General features: G+C 37.2%; 2 protein-coding genes across 2 annotated transcripts; one reads left to right on the top strand and one right to left on the bottom strand.

Moving 5' to 3' along the window:
• Positions 1 to 14,588: 14,588 nt before the first annotated feature.
• LOC139136645 (uncharacterized) lies at positions 14,589 to 17,127 on the top strand. The gene is made up of 2 exons (XM_070704415.1): positions 14,589 to 15,218; positions 15,942 to 17,127. The coding sequence occupies exons 1-2, from the start codon at positions 14,668 to 14,670 to the stop codon at positions 17,071 to 17,073; spliced, it is 1,683 nt and encodes a 560-aa protein (XP_070560516.1). The 5' UTR covers positions 14,589 to 14,667; the 3' UTR covers positions 17,074 to 17,127.
• A 274-nt stretch (positions 17,128 to 17,401) lies between these two features.
• Positions 17,402 to 20,616, bottom strand: LOC139136644 (uncharacterized). The gene is made up of 2 exons (XM_070704414.1): positions 20,002 to 20,616; positions 17,402 to 19,149 (listed from the first exon to the last, which is right to left on the bottom strand). Exons 1-2 carry the CDS (start codon positions 20,501 to 20,503, stop codon positions 17,924 to 17,926), a joined length of 1,728 nt encoding a protein of 575 aa, XP_070560515.1. The 5' UTR covers positions 20,504 to 20,616; the 3' UTR covers positions 17,402 to 17,923.
• Between the last annotated feature and the right edge of the window lie 1,082 nt (positions 20,617 to 21,698).

Raw genomic sequence — 21,698 nt, 5'->3', positions numbered from 1 at the left:
ATGTTCGAAAGAACTTGATAAAGTTTTTCTCTTCTAATCTGGTTTACATGAAATCAGATGCCAATATCTTCCTATGATTATTTGTCACAAATGACGTAGAATAGCGAGGCGTATGACAAGGAGAACGATGATGGCGATGGCGAGGACAACAAAAGTGTACTACTAATGATTCAGAGGGTGAAGATTACAATAATTATGATTTAATTGAATACTGTAAGTCTAAAATTTGGGAAGCGAAGTGTGAACTGTGAACTTTGTGAACTTCTGTGATTTACATGTATGTTGGCTTTCATTAGAAAACTGTAAAATAACACAATTCACAGCTTAAAAACAAGAGCGTAGAAATGAAACTGTTGTTAAGTCCTACTTATTGTTGTGTGTATATGTGGTAGCCTTTAAATCGTCAAAAGTGGACGAATGTATTTTGCTTCAGCTGTATCATTTAATTCAAAAAGGCTAACTGTTGTCCAAACATTAAATAAAAGTTCCGAACTGTCATCTAAACATATTTAATGGATCTTATATTATGTGATTCGGTGCTCTTTAAACATTCATCTATGTGCATGTCCATAACCTCAAGTAGTGATCAGTGGTAGACTATGGAATTTTTACCAATTTACCAAATTTTCAGTACATACTAGTAGATTGTGTGAACCAATTTATCAAGTTTTTCATTATTTTCAAGTAGATTGTGTAAACAATCTATTGTCAGCAGGCATGGTGAAACAAGAAGTGTACTGGGTTGCGTCGCATCTGTTCCTTATGTAAATAGGTGGTCTGATTAAGTCAGTTCCTAAACTCTAAGATTTGAATTTTGCATAATCTGATCAATGACAACAATTATCACATGTTGGAAAAGGCAAAGTTGTGAGTGATGCCTGATTCTTTTCATTCTGAATGTGTTTTCAAATCCAAATGGCTTTAATACTGTTTGTCTGAATCCCAAAGTGCAAACCCAAGGCAGTTACGATACTACAAGGAAGGTTTAAACCACTGCCATGACTCGCTATGATAATCTAACAACTTTGCTTCTATACTTGAAATTCATATACGATGGTTGAAGTAGAGTGGCAGTCTATCCTAAGCTTTATAACGCATTCAACTGCATGTTCTGAATGCCATGAGGAAAGTTGGCGCAAAACGTGACCAATGCTATTCAAAGTTACTGTTTCTATGGAAATGTATCTTATTGCTAATTGAATAGTAAATGTCTGTGAATGTTTCGCATGGAAAGCTACTAGAATTCTGATCCAAAGATTATAGAAATAACGGGCGACTCGCTGACCATTAACGATTATTTATATGCGAGAGGAAAGCCAAAATTAACGGGCGAGTTTTGCCGAGCCGTTTTTTTTGGGGGGGGGTTCCTCAAGCCCGCGCCCATAAATAAACGTAAATGGTCAGTACGGAGTCTGTTATTTCAATATTATATTATCAACAAACCCAAAAAAGTCACAATTTACGAAAATTTCTCGTGCGAACGACAATGTGGCCCAGAACCTGTCAGTGAGTAGTGCGCACGCTGCAAAAAATTTGCAAATCCGGAGATTTTTTGAAAAGCATCTTGGCTCACAAATGCTCCATTTTATTTTGAGGTTGATTATGATCTTGTACAAATCACAATTTTCATTTTAGCCGTAAAGTTACTGTGTTTACGATATTATTCATATTCACGGGCATGAAAACAAACCATTACTATGTATTTGTGGGCAGTCACGTGATTCAGCTCGGCCATAAAACGCAAGGGACAGGGCATGTTAATATAATGACAGTTAATTGTGGTCTGTTTCTAAAGTTATTGAAAGTTATGGGGTCTGTCAGATGTACTGCTGTAGTTATGAGACTTATTTGCGCAAAGTACCCCAGCAACTTTATAAGATCCTGAGTACAGTACATCCACTCATTCTGTTTTTAGCCAACCAAGAGTAGGATTTCATTCAAATGAACAGCTTATTCTAAAATTATATTTCACTTCGACAGCGCACACATTTTATGTATCCGATGTCATTTCAGTGAACCAATGTTAATCAACAAAGGTATATATAATGAATAAATTCAACATGCGTGTATGTGCATGTCCATAAGTTCAATTAGTGATCAGTGGTAGACTATGGAATTTTTACCAATTTTCCAAATTTTCAGTACATACTAGTAGATTGTGTGAACAATCTATTGTCAGCAGGCATGGTGAAACAAGAAGTGTACTGGGTTGCGTCGCATCTGTTCCTCATTTAAATAGGTCGTCTGATTAAGTCAGTTTCTTAACTCTAAGATTTGAAGTTTGCAAAACATGATCAATTAAAACAATTATCACATGTTGCAAAGGGCACAGTTGTTATTGTGCCTGATTGTTTTCATTTTGAATGTGACTTTTCAAAATCCAAATGGCAAACTGTTTTTCTGAATCCCAAAGTACAAACACGAGGCACTTACGATAATACAATGAGGTTTAAACCACTGCCAAGACTTCCTATGATAATTTAACATCATTACATCTTTACTTGAACTTCATATATTATGGTTGAAGTAGAGTGCCAGTATATCCAAAGTTTCAGAACGCATTCAACTGCATGTTCCGAATGCAATGAGAAAAGTTGGCGCAAAAAGTGACCAATGCTATTCAAAGTTACTGTTTCTATGGAAAAGTGTCTTTTTGTTAATTGAGAAGGAAATGTTTGTGAATGTCTCGCATGGAAAGCTACTAGAACTATGATCCAAAGATGTAAAGTCAATTGATGAAAGTTATGGGGTCTGTCAGGTGTACTGCTGTATTTATGAAAATTTTGAGAAAAAAACAGCTCATGACGCAAAGTACCCCAGCAAACTTTATAAGATTCCGAGTACAGTACATCCACTCATTCTGTTTTTAGCCAACTAAGAGTAGGATTTCATTCAAATGAACAGCTGATTCTAAAATTGCATTTCACTTCATGGCGCAGATATTTTATTGTCTTCAATATCATGTCAGTGAACCATGTTAATCAACAAAGGAAATTATAACGAAAAAAATCAACATGATAGGGATGATCATATGATTTATCAAAGATTTACAAGCATGACGAATCCTAGTAAATTTTAAGATCTAAGGTACAGAGGGGTTTATGCCTGCAGCTTGGTCATTTTTTGTCACCTGTGCTCACACTCCAGGCTTAAACATCATGTATGGCCGACTTTGCGCCTCATTTGGCAGGATTTAAAAACGTTTTTAAGCTAGCAATGCTGATCAATTGATTTAGGGACCCTACTGCTGTGAACGTGATTGTTTATTACATCTTCTGAAAAAACAGATTTATATCAACTTATCATCATATTATATGATATGAAATAGTGTTCAGAAAGTGAAAGTCAAGTGCCATTTATGCGAATGCGTAAAAGATATTGTACTTCACAGGCAATGCTAAGTAATGTGAAGGTTAAAGTTCTGGTGAAACGCCCATGTTGCAAAATCACAGAAATACAGTTCATTGTCTGTAGGACAGTTATGTTTATTTCCTTTATCGTTTAACGCGCAGGATTATTAACTATGAGAAGAGGAAATGCAATGCGGGCGTGCCTCCAAAACCTCTCCGGTCGGCTTTTTTCGGCTTTCCGAAGTTTGCCTGACGTCCTATCTTATAACGCTGATAACGGGAAGTAATAAGTATTTCACACATTCGTGAGCTCTCACGGGGAGTAAGCTTAACTTCTAGGGATTCCGCTTGCATAAGTAGTATCATACTCTGTTCACGCTAACGCGTGCAACACTTGCAAAATGCTGAATGCGGCGAAAATTATATCAAAACGATTGCGAATGTATATTTTGAAGTGAAATTCGGTTTCGCCAGCCAAAGCTACAAGTTTTGCCGATTGACCGAAGCGGCTAGCCGTCTGGCGGCGGAAAATCGCCGCCTAAAGCAGGACGATCGCCGAGTATATATGCACAGATCGCTTCGTTTACCCTCTTTCATAGACGATAAGGCAATAATCTTTCTCAAATTGAAAAGAAAACGTAACAAATGCGATGGGCGGTGCGAATAGATGACATATTCTATTCTCACCAAGTTACTTCCGGGTTTATCACTTAATTTTGGGCTAACGCCTGTTGGATGATGGACTGAATAAAAAAAAAATTTCTGGCTCAGTTGAAATCTCATTATTGTCCTCCGTATATCCAATCAAGAGATGGACAATCTATGTATTGTACTTGTTCGTTTACATCGCCGACATGTGTCGGCTGCTCTGATTCGCTAAAATTTTTAAGGCAGTCAATCGTCATTAGTAAAGGCGTCGTGAAGTTCATACAGTTGTCGATCCGGTTTTTACAAGGGATAATTACCGGTACTAAATGTTGTTGTTTTTTGTGTTTGTTTTATTTTTTGGTTCGAAAAACGCAATCGAAGAACAAAGAAGTACGTTTGTTGTTTTATGAAGGAGGTATATATTTGGGGTAGAAAATCTAATTTTTCGGATAAATGATCAAATTTATTTGGGTTTAAAAACTTGATGCTATCTTCTGAAATTAATATTTAACCTGAAACAAGGGTATGTATAGAAGAAACATTCATTTCAATTTGCGCTATATAACCTCATACTGAAATGGCGGGAGTTGATAGACTGACACACAAAAATGATTAAAAATGATAAAATCATAAAAAACAAAATGTCCCTCTTTCAGAATGTTTGAACTTGATTTGAATAATCACTACGGAGAAACAAGACCGCTAGCCAAAGATGAAAGTATCAGTGAAGTATCGTCGAGTCAGTTTGTGAAATGTCTTGCAATTCCTCAAAGCGAGACCAATATTGAAACTACATATGGCAGACATGTCAGATGAAGACTTGAGGTCTCGGCTCAATGGCGAAATTGCCAGACAACCTAGACCTGGTCCTCAAAGATGACAGTAACAACCAGTTCAAATATAAAACCTTATACTATATCTAGAGCTTTCAGGAAGTGAACAGTCCTTGTCGATCAAGACTTAGAAAGTACTTTTTCGGTATTAGGTGGAACTGTTTGTCAGCTGGCACGCCCTGCATGCTTAGCGATCATTGTGGTCTAGCGAATTTGGAAGTGAGGATGCGTATCTAACATTGCATTCCGACAACATCACCATCAACATTGGAACAGGTCATAATCACGACAACATGGTCAGAGAATGGACGTCTTTGCTGAAAAAGATGTTCAAAAATTAAGCAGTATGTCCCAAGCAGAGATCTCTGTTCTGCAGACAGGTTACGTCTGATTCCACCTCGCGGTAATTCAGTAAGACATACAGCCAGAGAGCTTTTTCAATGTGTGCGCCATCTTTGTGGAATATGTTGTCTGTAGAGGTTCGTACTGCAAGGAATGTTGAGTATTTAAACGCGGTTTGCGGTACATTCTCTTCACCGCAGGACTGTTGGTATTGTGTGTTATTATCCGTGCCGTTGGCATTAAGTATTTTGTAAATGTTGCATATTCGTTTGGGTGTTCTGTACAGTGTAATGTGACTTATATTAGTCTGTGGGCCGACCCGGCTATCGTTTCAAAAAGTTCTCTGAACTCTCAAGTTTAATCCCAGTCAGCCGAAATGTTGAGTTCCCACCATAAAGAAATAGAAAATCGATAGTTTTACTAACTCAGTTTGTGCGGTTTCGTGAAATTAGGCGGAAAAGTTACAAATATATAATATATGCTAATAAGTGTCAAAGGTCATCATCGATGTTAAAGCTTGTGAGCAACAAGCGTTTTCATTGGCGGATTTGTCAATAAGCCAATCACGTAGTCCGATACATACAAATCCAAAATGGCTACCTCCACAAGTAGGGAGTGCGTGTGTCACGTCAGTGACATACAAGACGAGCCGATCAAGGCTTTTACTGACCGCTCTTGGGCAAAATTAATGGAATGCGCGAAGATTTGGAAAAGCTCCGATGGGTTGGAGCAGGAAATTGCACTGCAATTGGATCCTGAAGCAAGAGATCAGACCGGCTATCACCTTGTATGCTATCAGCGTTTCACTAGTAAACGCCGGCTTGCACAGGCAGAGAAACGCAGAGAGAAAGGTAAGCTACGTAAAACGCTTGCCACAAGTGAACCGACGGAACTGAATGATGACAGTGAACAACAAGTGTCTCCCGTAAAACGTTACTTAAGGTCAAACCTAGTTCAAGATCCATTTCTTCAGCCAAGCGGAGAAGTATACACGTACTGCCACCGATGTGTATATTATGCAAGGGTGAGAAACGAAGGGTTGACCCGATTTCAAGAAAGAGGTCAAATGAAAGACTTGTCACTTGTGAAACTGACGGACGTACATTACTTAAAGCTGCCGAATTTAGGAAAGACAGAAACTTCTACTGCAGTTGAGAGGTCAAGACTTGTCAGTATTGAAGTGAAGTATCACAAATCATGCTATCAAAGTTATGTCAGATGTGTCACTTATTCTTACCAGAAGAAAACAGAGGAAGAAAGTGGTATCATGTATGCACCATCCTTCAAAAAATTTTGTGATGAAGTAGTGCAGAGGAGACTAATAGATAATAATGAAGTTGTTCCAATCAACGTGTTGAGAAATATCTTCGTTAAAATGATCAATGACATTGAAGATATTGATGCATCAAAATACAAAAAAGTGTATTTAAAAAAGAGACTCAAACGACGATTTGGTGATAAAATCAAGTTTCTTCGACCACACATGCACAAATGTGAACTGGTAATGGCTCACAAAGAATCAGATTCAGATGGCCGGATCCTGAACATTACTCATACAGATTCTGAAAGCGAAGAAGATGAAGCAGAGTCACAGTCACTAACAGCACACTCTAACAGTCAGCAGCATGAAATGCTTGAGATGATTCACTCTGCGATGAATATTCATGCCACTCTAGAGAAAGCTCAAGGTTGCAGAGTGGCCTCCTCGGGCAGAAGATCAAACAATCCAGAGAAGTAGAGATATTGTACCACCAAACTTTTTAATTTCCTGGCATGGTGTACTGGTCTATCACAGGACTTCCATTCAAAAGAACGTGTTGATGTCCAAGCTGATATTAGTAAAGGGAAAGCAACTCAACACATCGTTCATATTTGGGTTGTTTGCGTTTTATGTATGATATCGTGTATAATATAAGTGTATATCCTGTTTGGCTGTTTCATGTAAATTGTTGTTTTAGCCATGGCGAGACGTACCCGTAATCTACGTGTCTTGTGTTACTCCGGGTTGGGGCGGAGAGATTACTGTGACACTACGATCCTTTGGCGCTACGTTTCGAAAACAGAGTTTTCTTCATCAGTCGCTTAAAATTCAGTTTTGTTCGGTGAGACGTGTTGAATGGTTGATTGTTTTTATTTGAGTTTGTTGTTCATATAAGGAAGCTAAAATATCTACTGTTTGATCTCGTTGTGTTTGTATAGGTTCTTGTGAACCTGAGTTTGAGCTATTGTAGTTTTTGTGAAGTCTGGCGCTTATAAGTGTGTCGCCTATATTTCTGTTCCTTCTGTATGCGATTATTGGTTTGTTTTGGAACAGTTTTTTTAGTGTTTCGTCTTTTTCAAGTTCATGCCAGTTTTCTGTCAGGGCTTGCTTGATTTTTGTTGTTTCTATGTACGGGCTGTATGTTGTTATGAAGACTATTGTATTATTGGTGGCGTTATTTTGTCTTTTTGTTGTTTAAGCAGTTGTTTTCTTTTTTTATGATTTGTCTCTCTGATAATGCGTTCTATTTCATTTTTCTTGTATTGTCGGTCCTGTAATTTTTCTCTAAATTGTGTGACTTTCTGTGTAAAATCGGTTTCGTTGTTGCATGTTCTGATGTATCGTAATGTTTCACCTTTGATCAGACCATTGAATGTTGCTGCCGGATGGCATGAGTTTCTTTGTAAGAATTGGAATGTATCTGTTGGCTTTGTGTGTGTCTTGATATCGAGAATATTCTCTTTGTTGTACCGATGACCTTTGTAGATAGTCAGGTCTAGGTATGTGAATTTACATGAAACAGCCAAACAGGATACACACTTATATTATACACGATATCATACATAAAACGCAAACAACCCAAATATGAACGATGTGTGGAGTTGCTTTCCCTTTACTACCTAGGCCGTGCCTAATCGGTTCTATGCACAACAAGACAGTGAAACAAAAAAATACACACTACTATACATTAAACGCAAATCACCAATATATGAACGATGTGTGGAGTTGCTTTCCCTTTACTAACTAATAAAGAATGCAGAAAGAAAACGTCGAGCCACCACTGGTACCTTCAATGAGATTCGCATCACACGTCCATCCCTGAACATGCCAAGGCAATTAAAAAATTCCATGCGTCTGGTAAGAATAAGGAATCTCTGCTACTCTTTCTGTTTGAATCATGGAAAGAATATGAATCAGAGTGCCTGCAGGGTATCACCATGTATGTTACCAAGGGTGAGCTTTGCTACAGATTGCGTTCAGCAAATGGTGTCATGGATGTACATTGTAACTGAAGTACCAGATTTGCAGTGTGACATGAAGAGGCTGACACAAGACTATTACTTCATGCTGAACACGCATCACACTCTGGGGATGTAGACAACATTGTCATTCGCAGTCCTGACACAGATGTCTTCATGTTAGCTGTGAGTTGTGCTCATCAATTACAGAGCCAGCTGATATTACATCAAACCAGCAAAAATGGTCAGATAATACACATCAACAAGGTAGTAGAGGCATTGGGAGATGAAACTGCACAAGCTCTGGTTGGTCTTCATGTATTCTCAGGTTGTGACAGTGTAAGTGCTTCCAAAGGCAAGGGTAAGAAGAAGATGGCAAATATGTTGCTGGCTAATGATAACTATACAAGTACATTCCAACAACTTGGGGCAGCATGGACACTTTCTGATGAATTGTTTACACAAATAGAATCATTTGTGTGTGATGTGTATGGCCAAAATGGGTGCAGTGATGTAAATGAAGCAAGATACAATTGCTTTCGTCTTGGTTCACAAAATGATGGTGCCCTCCCTCCTAACAGAGATAGTCTGAAATTGCATACACAGCGTGCAAACTACCAAACAGCAATCTACAGGCGATGTTTGCAAGCCAAAATGGATGCACCAAGCCCACATGGACATGGATGGATAGTGCAAGACTCAAATGTATCAATCCAGTGGATGACACTTCCCACTGCACCAGATTCTGTTATCAACTTTGTGAGCTGTAAATGCAAGAAGTCCGGATGCTCGTCAAGATGTTCTTGTAGAGAAGTGGACCTGCTATGCACAGAGTTATGTCAATGTGTTTCATGTTCAAACTCACAGAACGATGAGGAAAATGGACAAGGAGATGACAGTGCTTCAGACATTGACAGTGACAGTGAATGAACTGACAGATTGCGTTTGAAAGATTAAACCACATGTAATATTAATTTTACCGTACAGATTGCGTTTGAAAGATGAAACCACATTCAGTATTAATTTTACTGTCTTAGATGATCTTCAATTAATGTACACTGGTGAAATTCTACGGTCATTATCTGGCAAGTGAAGAGGAAATAAATCTTCATATGAGAAAGCAATGAAAATTTCATATATTTTGCACAGTAAAAAACTCATTGTTAATTTTGTTTACCGGGTATGGGCAAATCCTTCAATAAGCATCACCATAGAATGCATTGGCATGATCATGTAAATTTTTCTAATTGTGCAAGAAAAATCAATTTTTGGTCAAAAATACATGTTCATACATACTGTTCTGAAAAGAAAATTACCTACTGACAACTTTGAATAGACCATTCAAATATATCTTTCAATTACATAGTACACAATGCATTGGCACATGTATCTTAATTTTGGGGTAAAAACCTAGAAATAAATAGTTTTTAGTACAAAATGATAAACTGTGTCATCAAGATTATATTGCCAGTAAGTAAAGTAGATATTGCAGTAAAAAATATTGGTGATTGAGTTAAAGAAAATGCACCTGTGCTGATATCTGCACTTTTGGGGAAAAAAATTCAAAATTTCAAGTTTTTGGTAAAAAATTAGTTTTTTTGTCAATATTTCACATTCCAAAGAATTATTTGTTGATATCTGGAAACAATATGCAGAAAAAAAATCATTACATATCAAAGATCACACACTTGAATGGATTCCCTCTTTCAGGAAAAACATGCGAAAAAGCATACTTTTTGGTCAAAAAATCTCACTTGTAACCGCATATTTTATTATTATTACTATTAACAAATATTTGAAGCTCATACCAAGTATTTCTAAGACATAGACAACTCAATGCTATTTCTAGAGCCTTTTCAAGGTTTGGCCCACAGACTATATGTGTATTGAGATTTTTAAAGAAACAATAATAATAATAATTAATATAAGTATTATATAGAAATAGGTTCAATTTCCGTGAAAATTTCACGATAAGGGTATTTTGGGTCGAAAAGACTAAATATGATATCGATTTCACTGCCCCATGTTTCCATAGTAACCATTTTAGGGGTTGAAAATTCCAGTTTTTCTAATATCCCATGAAAAGTTACTTTGATTGATATGAAAATTACCTAGTGGGCTAGTTCGGGTCAGAGAACACAAAAACAAGACCTATCTCAATGTTTCGAGTTGCCATGGTGACTATTTTGGGATTGAATATGCTACTTTCTCCCTAATTCCTATTAAAGAACTATTGATTGATGTAAAAAAATTGATGATAAGGGTTTTTCTTGTTAGCACATCAAAGAATCACACTCATTTTAATGTGAGATGTTTCCATGGTAACCATTCAGGAGTAAAAATTACCAGTTTTTCAAAGATTCCACCTAAAATCCAGTAACCAACAGAATATGTTATATCAAAGAGATATTTTGGGTAAGAAAGACCAAATAACCAGTGTAAAAATCCAGTAATCAACAGAAATATTATACCAAAGGGTTATTTTGGGTTAGAAATGATATCCATTTTTACTGCCTTGTGTTTCCATAGTAACCTATTTGCGTTTTAAAATTTCAAAGTTTTTCCAAATTCCATTAAAAATAATCCCAGTTACTATGCAAATGCTCTCCTAAGTGTATTTATCACAGCATGAACTCCATGTTCATTTTTGTTTCATGTTGCCATGGTAACCATTTTAGTAACCACAGTTTTTTTATTTAAAACCATAGACCCTCGAGAGGATCAATGTTAAAACTTAATTTACTGTTTTTTAATTATTTTATGGATTCTAAGTAACAACTTTTAACATTTGTTCTATATTAATAATTGCAATTTCTTTGCCTTCATTCTAGGAAAAATAATGAAGATAATGTATATTGGGGCCATTCTGGTCAAAATTGTTTTCCCTTAATTTTAGTGTGTTGATTAATTTTATATAGACCAGAAATAAATTTTCAAGCATTTTTAATTTTGTGTCATGCAGTCATCCCAAATAAGTGTGATATAGTATAGTACTAACTGATGCCGTATGTTGTGGGTTCGAATCCGATTGAAAACTATCCGTATTTTCTATCCTGGGTTGGTAACACTGCTGGTGGACAGAATTGTCCCCGAGGTTATCGTTCGCCCAGTTAAAGCGATGAAATTCGTTTCTTCGCTTCGATGTAGTGTGTAGGCCTATGTGCGATGTATGATAGTGAGCATGCGTGCGTGAGTGCTTCACGAACTCTACAACGTGTTGAGCGGTCTCAGTCAGAAAAATGTAACAACTTAGCCGGCTATTGAACCACTCTTTTTTGGGAGTGGAGATTTAGCCGACTGGTTCTGTCTCTGGCCTCTCAGCTAGGCGACTGATGCCGTATGTTGTGGGTTCGAATCCGATTGAAAACTATCCGTATTATTATGCATTCATCAAATTAAGTTTATGCCTTCAAATTAATTTGATGTGCTAAAATTAATTCTACTAGCATCCGAACCCAATTCCCCTTATCACCCAATGTACCATTATTTATCACAAGCAGGAACAGTAGCGCACAGTTTTTTTTTGTTTTATTTAAAACACAATTCACTGGTACTTATTTATTTTATGGATTTATAATTAACGACGTATTAATGTTCATTTTATAATGATTTATTTGATTTATTTGCCTCATTCCAGGAAGAATAATGAAGATAAATTATTTCTGATTGTTTAACTAAAGTAAAATTATGGCCATGTAGTGGTACAGTACTTTTTGTGTGACCTGGCGTGACCCCATAAACTCTATGATTTGCAAGATCTCCCCTTTCCATGACAATGTCTAAATTTGAAAATGGTCCTTGTATACCTTTAAACATTTTTGAAACCCAGCAGGCCAAGACAAGGGGGAAATATTACAAGTTAAATGTTTCATGTTTAATACTGCCCAGGGCTCGAAATTAACTTTTTTCCCAGGTAGTCCACTTGGGCTACCATTTCCTGAAGTTGGTAGCCCGGTGGCTGGTAGTCCATGCATATTTTAGATCAGGGGTATCTTTTTACGTTAACCAGACAAGAGAGGGCTATTTTATAAGATTCTGCCAATGAAGTGAATTTTCTAGTCTTTTGATGTGTATACTTGCACACCTTTATACCCAAGGAAACAGGTATAATGGACGACAGCTGGAGTTTTGTGACCTATGAACACGTTTCACTCTCAGAGTTGTATGCAAATTTTAAATGTCGCCATGACAACATGAAAACAATATGGCCTTTTCATTAGCACTAAGACATACTGTAGCAGGGCTAAAATAGACCATGGCCCTTCTGTTGGGAGGAGGCATAATTTCCGTGTCATTGTGATTGATACATTATTATCAAAATGCAACGAGAATGCGTTTTTATTGGCCATCGTTTCCTGTGCCTGTCATTTAAGTACGTCAGTTCAGATATTGAAACTTTGTTGCAAAGTTCCACGGCACGGCTGGTCGTCTCCAGAAAAGTCATACAATGGCAAATTTCTATGCCCAGCTGGGTTTGACTGCATTTATCTAGCTCGTCCCAAAGTGACGGACGCATCTTTCAACCTTTCAGCTTGGTGAAAAATGCATTTATTGATTCGTCAAAGGCCTGTGGACTCGCTTATTTTTGCACAAGTGCTACATGGACATAGGAAAAAGTTGTTGAATACTCACTGTTTCAGTAAATCCGCCATGATGAGAGTTCTCAAATCAAAAAATGTTGCCGAGCTCGAATTCAAATGTCTTCTCATTAAATTGCGTCATTGTTATACAAGAGTTAGCATTCCAAAGTCTGTCACCCTGATTTTTTCAAAGTTTGGAGAAGGCCGGCATTTCCATCTGAATGATTGAACGACGTGAAACGCAAAATTCCATCGCATATTATCTGGCAATATGTACAGTAGAAATACTGTATACCGTCACTCATGGTACGTATAAGCTTACACTCAACAAAATGGCCACAGGCGGCGTGAACTTTCTGAAAGGATTTCCTAAACGTCCAATACTTGTTACCTTAGGGACTCACTTGTGATGTCCTGAAAAGTATTCTCAGAAGTAATTCCAGTTTCTGTCAACATGCAAAGCTCAACGACAAGATTATAGCACGAGACGTAGTGTACAGACTACACATTCACGCGCAGGTAAACTCAATTGCGCATGCTCATATTGGCAGACTACACTGGCAAACGACTGCGCATGCGTGAAGGTATATTTGCAGCAAATACACTGGCATAGACTCTCCAAAGTCGCTGTACCTTGTTTTGTGCGCGCCCACGACTGATACGATGGGCCTGCATTCGAACACCTTTTTTTCAGAATTCCCACAGCTTCAATGAACTGTTATTAGATTTCTATATAATACTTATAGCCCCTAAACTTGTAATAATAATAATAATAATAATAATAATAATAATAATAATAATAATAATAATAATAATTTGTCTAATGGGTACAGCTGCAGAAAAATGAGACGCTTCTTGGCCTTGAATTACCTTATGCATCAAGTTTACTTTTAAATAAATGCATCAAGTTTATGCATCATTTTACTTTAAAAAAACAACCCTTAGTTCAACTGTCAGCCTAATTTCTTAAAATGATTGACGTCAATGTGTATGCGGGGAAGCATATCCAAAATAACTTTTGTTTTGTGTTATTCCCTAGCGACGTTAAGTTATTGCATTAAGCCCTGGATACGAGAATGCGCATGCATATAGTCGTAAATAAGCGTTGGTTACAAGTTTCCTAGTGTCACAATAAAGCACGTTTACGATATTTGAGTTCTAGATATCGCTTTCTGCATAACGCGACTGGTTGTATTGTCGCCCTTCAATCTTCGGTCTAAACCAGTCCCTAAATAGCTGGCAACGTCTTTGGCAACAATGATATTAATACAGGTGAAGGCTAGATTGGAACAGCTTCTTAATGCATGGGTAAACCTATCTGACTTGACTAGGTTTAACAAAGGTGCAAAGATGATCTACTGCCAATCATCCATTCGTATAAACTTTGCGATTCTAGGCTCAAACTATCCTGAATTTGTCTTAAATTGTTTCCAAAGACAAGTAATGAAGAATCATGAGCATACAATGATAGATGAGAATCAAAAGCCGAATACAAAATAGAAGAACCACATATCGGGCCATGTAGAACACCATAATGGCTGACTTTCGAGTTAGCTGGTTCGCGCATTTTGCCTCAAGATGGCGCCCTTGCGCACAGCTTGATTGACATTCGGTGGGACAACCCACAAATTTGCACTATTGAGCTGACACGCAGACGATAAATATTTGACCTGACCTTTTGCGTATTTGTAAACAATGGCAAACATTTTTGCAGAAATGAAAGTTACCGAGCTAAAACTTTACTTGAAAGAACGGGGAATTCCTGCTAGCGACCAAAAGAAGCCTCAGTTGATCAGTTTAGCTCAGAAAGCGGCGATGATGAACTTGCCGGTGATTTCTGAACCCGACGACTTAGAGACGTCAATGAAGCGGCGGCGAACTGTCAAAGTAAATGAAACGATTGAACTTGAACTCCCCGATGTTCGCGGAATTCCGGCCAAGGACTGGAGTAGTGATCTTTTTAATTTACCCAATGTACAACTGGTTGACGTTTTGGTTTATTTGAGTGCTGTGTGTCAGTTTGATTGCGGTCGCCTGCGTAAGTTGAAGTCGGAAGACGGGTACCAACTGTTTGCAAAACGACATGTAGTAGAAGTGAAACTTTACGCACACCAGCCGCGGAGCAATTATTTCTATGTCAAAGCAAAAGTTGTTCCACAGGAGAGACAGAAAAGTCAACCGTATGTGACATGGGTGCTACTTGATAAAAGTTGTAACATTCTGTCCGGTGGCTGTGAATGTGTAGCGTAAGTAATCAATTATGACTTGTTTACTTTTGTGTAAGACGTACTGCGTACATGACTACAAACCCGGGCGGAAGTCACTGTGCACCGTTCACTATTTACATGCAGTATACTTTTTCTCTAGGCAGGTCAGTTTGTGTTAATGTATATCTGGCTCTGGTTGGTGCAAACTAGAAATGACGTGAAAAGGTTCAGTTGAAAATGAAACATATTTGCCGCACAGATGGCAAATTTTATGGTTGCGTTCACAAATACTTCGGGGGGGGGGGCCTTGAAAAACTGAGCAACTTGTCAGGGTGGACTTGAATTTCACTATTGGTACTGTGAAGGGTACTTGAAAATATAGTGTTAATTAATCACAGGGACATCAAAGTCATGCCAAAATAAGTTGTGATATATTGCAATACTAAATGCCAGGATTCAAAATGGCATACACAGGTACACCCATCATGATTGTCAAACTTAAGTGAAAAAGTAATTGTACGGTACAGCAAGCTGCCAAATGGGAGTCTCAACTTTATCATGAGTTGGGAGGGGATCTGAAATTTTATGAAATGTGTCTGGGGCAATTTGAAAATAAAATAGGTATCATTTTCGAAAATTCGCCCCCTCCCCCTCGAGTGTTTGTGAACTCAGCCCCCTCCCCCAAAAAACCTGCAAGGCATTCTGTGTAGATTTTAGTGATCTAATAATATAATGCTAAATGTGCACAATTCATTGTTACAGGGATGATGGCAGATGTAAACACTGCATTGCACTACTGTTTGCTCTGCAAGACTTCAATGAGCGTCACTGTGATAGATCAGCTGAGACATCTACAGATCAACCGTGTAAATGGGATGTGCCTCGCCATACATCAAGACCAATGAAAATATTAGAAATAGACTTTCATCATCAATCCAGACAAGAAATCACTCCTGAACCCACACCACAATATTACTCCCCTGGGACAGATCACCCTCTGCTGTCAGATAGGGAAGTGGAAATTGCGATTTACAATTTATTTAAAAATGAAAGCTTGCATGCTGGTGTTTTAGAGGTGATAGATCCACCTACTAGTCCTTGTACCTTTGATAATGATTCCACTGAAGCACAACCTCTGACACTCATTCAAACTGTAGACAAGTTTAAAGAAACTGGAAATGGATCTTGTGATGCATTCATAACTTACTTATGTGAAAATACATCAGAGACAGACATAAAGGAAGTATTTCATCTGACGTCTGAGCAGAGTAAAAGTAGTGAGTGGTTTGAATATAGAAAAGGAAGACTCACTGCATCTGTTTTTCACAGGGCTGTTCATTATCAGGGTGATGATCTGGGTAATTATATAGTTAAAGCTGTTGTTGGGGAAGGTACTTTTAGTAATGAAGCAACAGAATATGGAATAAATTGTGAACCAGTTGCAAGGTATTTTTACTACAATGAATACAAAAAGTCTCATCAGAATGCAGTGGTTGTGAACAGTGGACTCTTCATTAGTAAAAAGTATCCATATTTGGGAGCTAGCCCAGATGGTATTGTTTTGTGTAAGTGTTGTGAAAAGGGTATTTTAGAAATTAAATGTCCATTTAAGTACAAGGATATGTCACCAGAAGATATATGCAGAGAAAATCCCCAGTATAATTGTTTTTTAGATGAACATAATAATGTGAAATTAAAAGAAACATCACCATGGTACTCACAGATTCAAGGACAGTTGGCTATTTCACAGCATCATTGGTGTGATTTTGTCTTGTACACCAGAAAAGGTTTTAGTGTAGAGCGTATTTATGCAGATGATCCTTTTTGGAAAAATATGTTGAAATCCCTACAATTCTTCTATTTGACATACATTGTACCAAAAATACTAAAATAATAATGAGATGTACTCAGTAATTTGCTGTGTAATTGAAGTAACAATAATGTTACTTTACTTGGCATCATTACAAAAAAATATTTACATTACTGCTATGAGTTTTAATATGTCACCTAGATATTTTTTTTACAAAACATTTGGGAATTTAAAATTGTCCTATTTATATAACTTAACAACTCTCTATTTATTGTATATAAATGTCAATAAATTATTGCTTTTTAATAATATAATAAATAAATAAATTCATTGAATTAATTAAATAAATTGAAAAATTTGTATAGTTTGTATAGACTTTTTACACCACTTTAGAAATTTTTACATGTACAAATACTGGCAATACAGTACAGAATAGCAATTTGCATTGTTCAATATTAAAATATGAAATTATTAAATATTAAAATTTACAGGATTCAATGTGTATCTATCGTACATAAATAGTATTAATATATTATGAATTTTACACTATAGCAGACAAAAATCTCTCTTGCTAGTGATATCTCATTTAGGATGTGCAAGCATTACACACACAGAGAATTTGCCTCTACCAGGTAACATGGAGAATTGCTGGAAAAGCAACTTCTGCAAATGTCATGAAAATTTACACAAAGCTCAGTCAAAAGAAGATAATTTTGATAAAATTCAGTTGGAAGTAGCACAAGAAAATCTGGTTGACTTCTTGAAACAAAAATAATAAAAAATTGCCACATGTTTCAGATAGTGTCCCTTTAAACTACAAATACAACCCTGTATCCAGGCCTACACCAATGTGTTTTACTGAACTTTTAGCCAGTGAATTAACAAACTAGTAGTCATTGTTCTTGCCTATATTTTCAATCGTGGTATTTTCAATTTATTTCTTTACAATTGGTGGAGAAAAATTACAAAATATGGCAGCTAGCTTCAACATCTGATTGCTGAGTGGCTTCAACGTCAAGGGCATTACCTGGTTGAGAAGACGAAAGCGCTTAAGTTTCCCTATGGCACGTTCAACATGAATTCTTAGTTTTGCGATGCTTTTTGTTTTTGTTATCTGTGCTGAGTTCAAGCGTTTGCCTTTTGCTGTTTTTGCTGCATGAGTGAACGGAGGAATATTGAGAGTCGCTTTTCTCTGAGTAAGTTGTTTTCTTATTGTAAAACCACGATCTGCCATGATATCATCACCTTCTTCAATTAAATCTAAAAAACCACTATGATCTGTAATATGACAGTCTGAAGCATTGCCACCCCACAAGTTTGATACAAATGTAAATACACCAGAAGGACTGATTGCCACAAGAAATTTATAAGTATTATGAGATTTGTAGTTGCTCCATGTACATGCTTGAGCAGTTGGAGTTGCAGGCTTCTGTACAAATAACTCTGAGCAATCTATTATAGCTCTGGTTTTAGGATATTTTTTTCTAAACACTGCAGGCATATATTTTTTCACCAGTTGACGAGAAGGCCACTTCAAAAGTGGACTGAGAACCAAATGCATATAATTAATCCATGTTGCAAAAATCTGTGACACCCTTGACTCTGAAACACCAAATATATTTGCAACAAAAAAACCCAATAAACCAACCCTGAATCGAATAAGGGTGAGTAAATACTCATCATATTTTGACAATTTCCTTGATGGCCCTGTTTTTTGTGCCCCCATTTTTGTTTGATATGATTTTCTACTTGAGCTTTCTTTTCCACGCCAATATTTAATTTCATTATCTCTAGCATTTAGAATATTAAAAACACCATTAAGAATACCCAGACTTGGCATCCCTGTATATTGAAAAACAGACTTGTCATCTGATAAGACAGTTTCTAAAAATAATTCTTTCCTCAATTTGTCCTTGTCTTCAAGTTTCATTTTCAACTCACTGACTTCACATTCAAGGCCATGCTTCTCTCTCTGTAACATTTGCACTTGTGTTCTCAACTTCTGTATTTCATTCTGTGATTTGAGCATCTCTTCAGTTGAAATGATGTTTCCTGTGACATCAGTTAGACAGGCCACCTCATGCGCAGATTCAGTAGCAACAGATAGAGGATGACAACAGTAGCTATGGTCACTACTAGGGATGGGATACACTTCAATGCCTGTGACGCAGACACAAAAATAAAAATGAGATTAAACCGCTACAATAATAAAGTCTATCCCTGATATATGTTTGATTTGAGTTTACAGTTGGAAAAAAGTTTTAGGATCATGTGTTTGTTGATTTAATATCTGTATGTATACATCTAAAATAAGAAAAATATTTACATTTGAAATATGACCCTTAAACTTAGGGACAGAGTTGCTCATTTTTTGACATTATTTCTGTTATTTTAGTTATCTTTGAAATGGTAGTTATGTTGTCCTGCTTGCTGAAATATAATGCTTAGTAGCCAGTTGTTATAATTCAATTCTCACTCTACACATGACCATACCCTAGGAATTCTACTATGAGTAATTTTTGGTATGTACCAACAAGTAAATGATACTGGAATTATGCAGTATGTACATGTACAGAGTTATACAGAGTGTGAGTTAAGTGGTGACAACCAGAGATTGAGCCCAGTTCAGCAAGCAGAAAAACATAACATAACCAAATCAATGTAGGGGGGCTTAGTCCCTTCAAGAAAACCTTTGCCAGATACAGTTCACTCATATAGCTAGCAATTATGTCAGAGATATGGTCCACTACAAACCTTTCCAACACAGCTTGAGTAAACTACATGTTAATTCTGTGTTTCAAGGTAGCTGCACAACACATAGCTGAAACAGAATGTTACTTTCCATCACAGTCCCTCTAATATAATAAAGGGTGGTAGGGACTGTGATCCCATATGCATGCCTTTGTATTAGTTGTTACTGAAAATTATCTTTCGTCAATCCGGAGGGGGCGGGGGCAAAAAATAGGAGGCCCCAGAGAGAAATGGTTCAAAGATTTAAGAGATTCTGTGTACCTTGTGAGATATTCGAAGCTTTTTCTTCAAATGACACAACTTCAACAACGCCAGTACTATCTACATCACAGGGAAGTACAACGATGTCGGCTACTGTCTCCGGATCATCACTGCCTACGCCGATATCCTCCGTCGCCGTCTTGCATGACATCCGCTTTTCCCCTGCTGACTGTGACTCCTTCTGGCGTTGCAGTTTGTTAGGTGGTCGTAAAATGGATGTACCGGACTTCATATTTCCAAAAATGCTTGGGATTGGATTCTCTTCGCTAGGTTTACTGTCTACGAAATGTTGGGAGCAGATCCGTGTATATTTTGTCGGCGTCCATTTCGGATCACGTCTTATTCGTTTTAGCCACTTTTTTCTCAAACCAGGTTGTTTTTTCGCATTTGGCAATGGAAAAAACGTAACATCTTGCATCCAGGGGTATTTTTTTAGTCCGCTCGATGACTTTTTTCGAGAGTCCGCGAAGCATTTCGGCACACAACAGTGAAAAACAGGCATTGTTTACAAATGTAGAACCTGCCCCAAGGTCAGGTCAGATGTCGTCTGCAAATTTGTGGGTTGTCCCACCGAATGTCACTCAAGCTGTGCGCAAGGGCGCCATCTTTAGGCAAATAAGCGCGAACCCCCTAACTCGAAAGTCAGCCATTGATTTGATTTATTGATGAAGTATGCCATTTTCACATTCGTATTCTTTTTATAGACTTTTCTAGCGCTTTCAACACCATTGAACCATATGTTCTCCCTAGACGTCTTATCAATATGAATGTCGATGCCAACATAATTCTCTGGATCAGTGATTTTCTTAGAGAAAGACCACAACGGGTATGTGTAAATGGCTACATGTCAGAGGAAATTGTACTGAATGTTGGTGCTCCACAAGGTTGCGTGTTATCACCTACTCTATTTTCTATTTACACAGATCACATGAGGTGCAATACTGCAATATCTTGTTTGTTCAAATTTGCTGATGACATGGCTCTTATTGGGCTACTCAAAAGGAAGATTCTCTTTCTGAATATTTCCATAATGTTGAAATTTTAAAGAACTGGTGCATAGATAGCTATTTAGATATGAATATTAGTAAAACAAAAGAGCTTGTCATTGGTTGTAAAGTTTGCCCGGATTTTACTCCTGTCACAATCAACGATGAATCTGTTAAAGTCGTTTCATGTTTCAAATACTTAGGTTCATTTCTAGATGAAAAACTTATATTTGATGAAAATACTGACTATATAGCGAAAAAGTCTCAACAAAGATTATACCTTCTCAGGAAACTCAAATCGTTCAATGTGAGTCAAAATATCTTACAAATGGTGTACAGATCCCTCATTGAGAGTGTTTTAACCTATAATATCATTTTATGGTATGTAAATTTGACTGTAAGAAAAAGAAGTAAGCTTTCTCGTATTGTGAGGATGGCAGAAAAAATTATTGGCTTTCGTCAAAATTCCCTTGTAAACCTTTACCAGCTGGCAGTGAAAAGGAAAGCGCAGAATATTGTCAATGATTCTGATCACCCTCTTCATGGTTACTTCCAGAAACTCCCGTCAGGGAAACGTTTTCGGTTTCCTCGTGCAAAGAAAAACCTCTTCAAAAAGTCATTTCTTCCATCAGTAGTTTCAATTTTAAACTCAAACTCGATGTAGTTGTTTTAAACCTCCAGTTGGTCCTTTGTTGTTTCCGTCTATGTTTC

This window comes from Ptychodera flava, chromosome 7 (genome assembly GCF_041260155.1).
Source record: "Ptychodera flava strain L36383 chromosome 7, AS_Pfla_20210202, whole genome shotgun sequence".
In the NCBI taxonomy this organism is placed as follows: Eukaryota; Metazoa; Hemichordata; class Enteropneusta; family Ptychoderidae; genus Ptychodera; species Ptychodera flava.
Note: the sequence above shows the minus strand (reverse complement) of the source record. Positions and strands in the feature narration are given on the sequence as shown.

What these genes read in the sequence shown, in the direction of transcription:
- LOC139136644 (XM_070704414.1), bottom strand. Translation starts at nt 20,503, where the DNA reads ATGCCTGTTTTTCACTGTTGTGTGCCGAAATGCTTCGCGGACTCTCGA. An exon ending in AGCTTCGAATATCTCACAAG is followed by an intron (nt 19,150 to 20,001) that starts GTACACAGAATC and finishes TCTGCGTCACAG; the next exon opens with GCATTGAAGTGTATCCCATC.
- LOC139136645 (XM_070704415.1), top strand. Translation starts at nt 14,668, where the DNA reads ATGGCAAACATTTTTGCAGAAATGAAAGTTACCGAGCTAAAACTTTAC. An exon ending in GGTGGCTGTGAATGTGTAGC is followed by an intron (nt 15,219 to 15,941) that starts GTAAGTAATCAA and finishes TCATTGTTACAG; the next exon opens with GGATGATGGCAGATGTAAAC.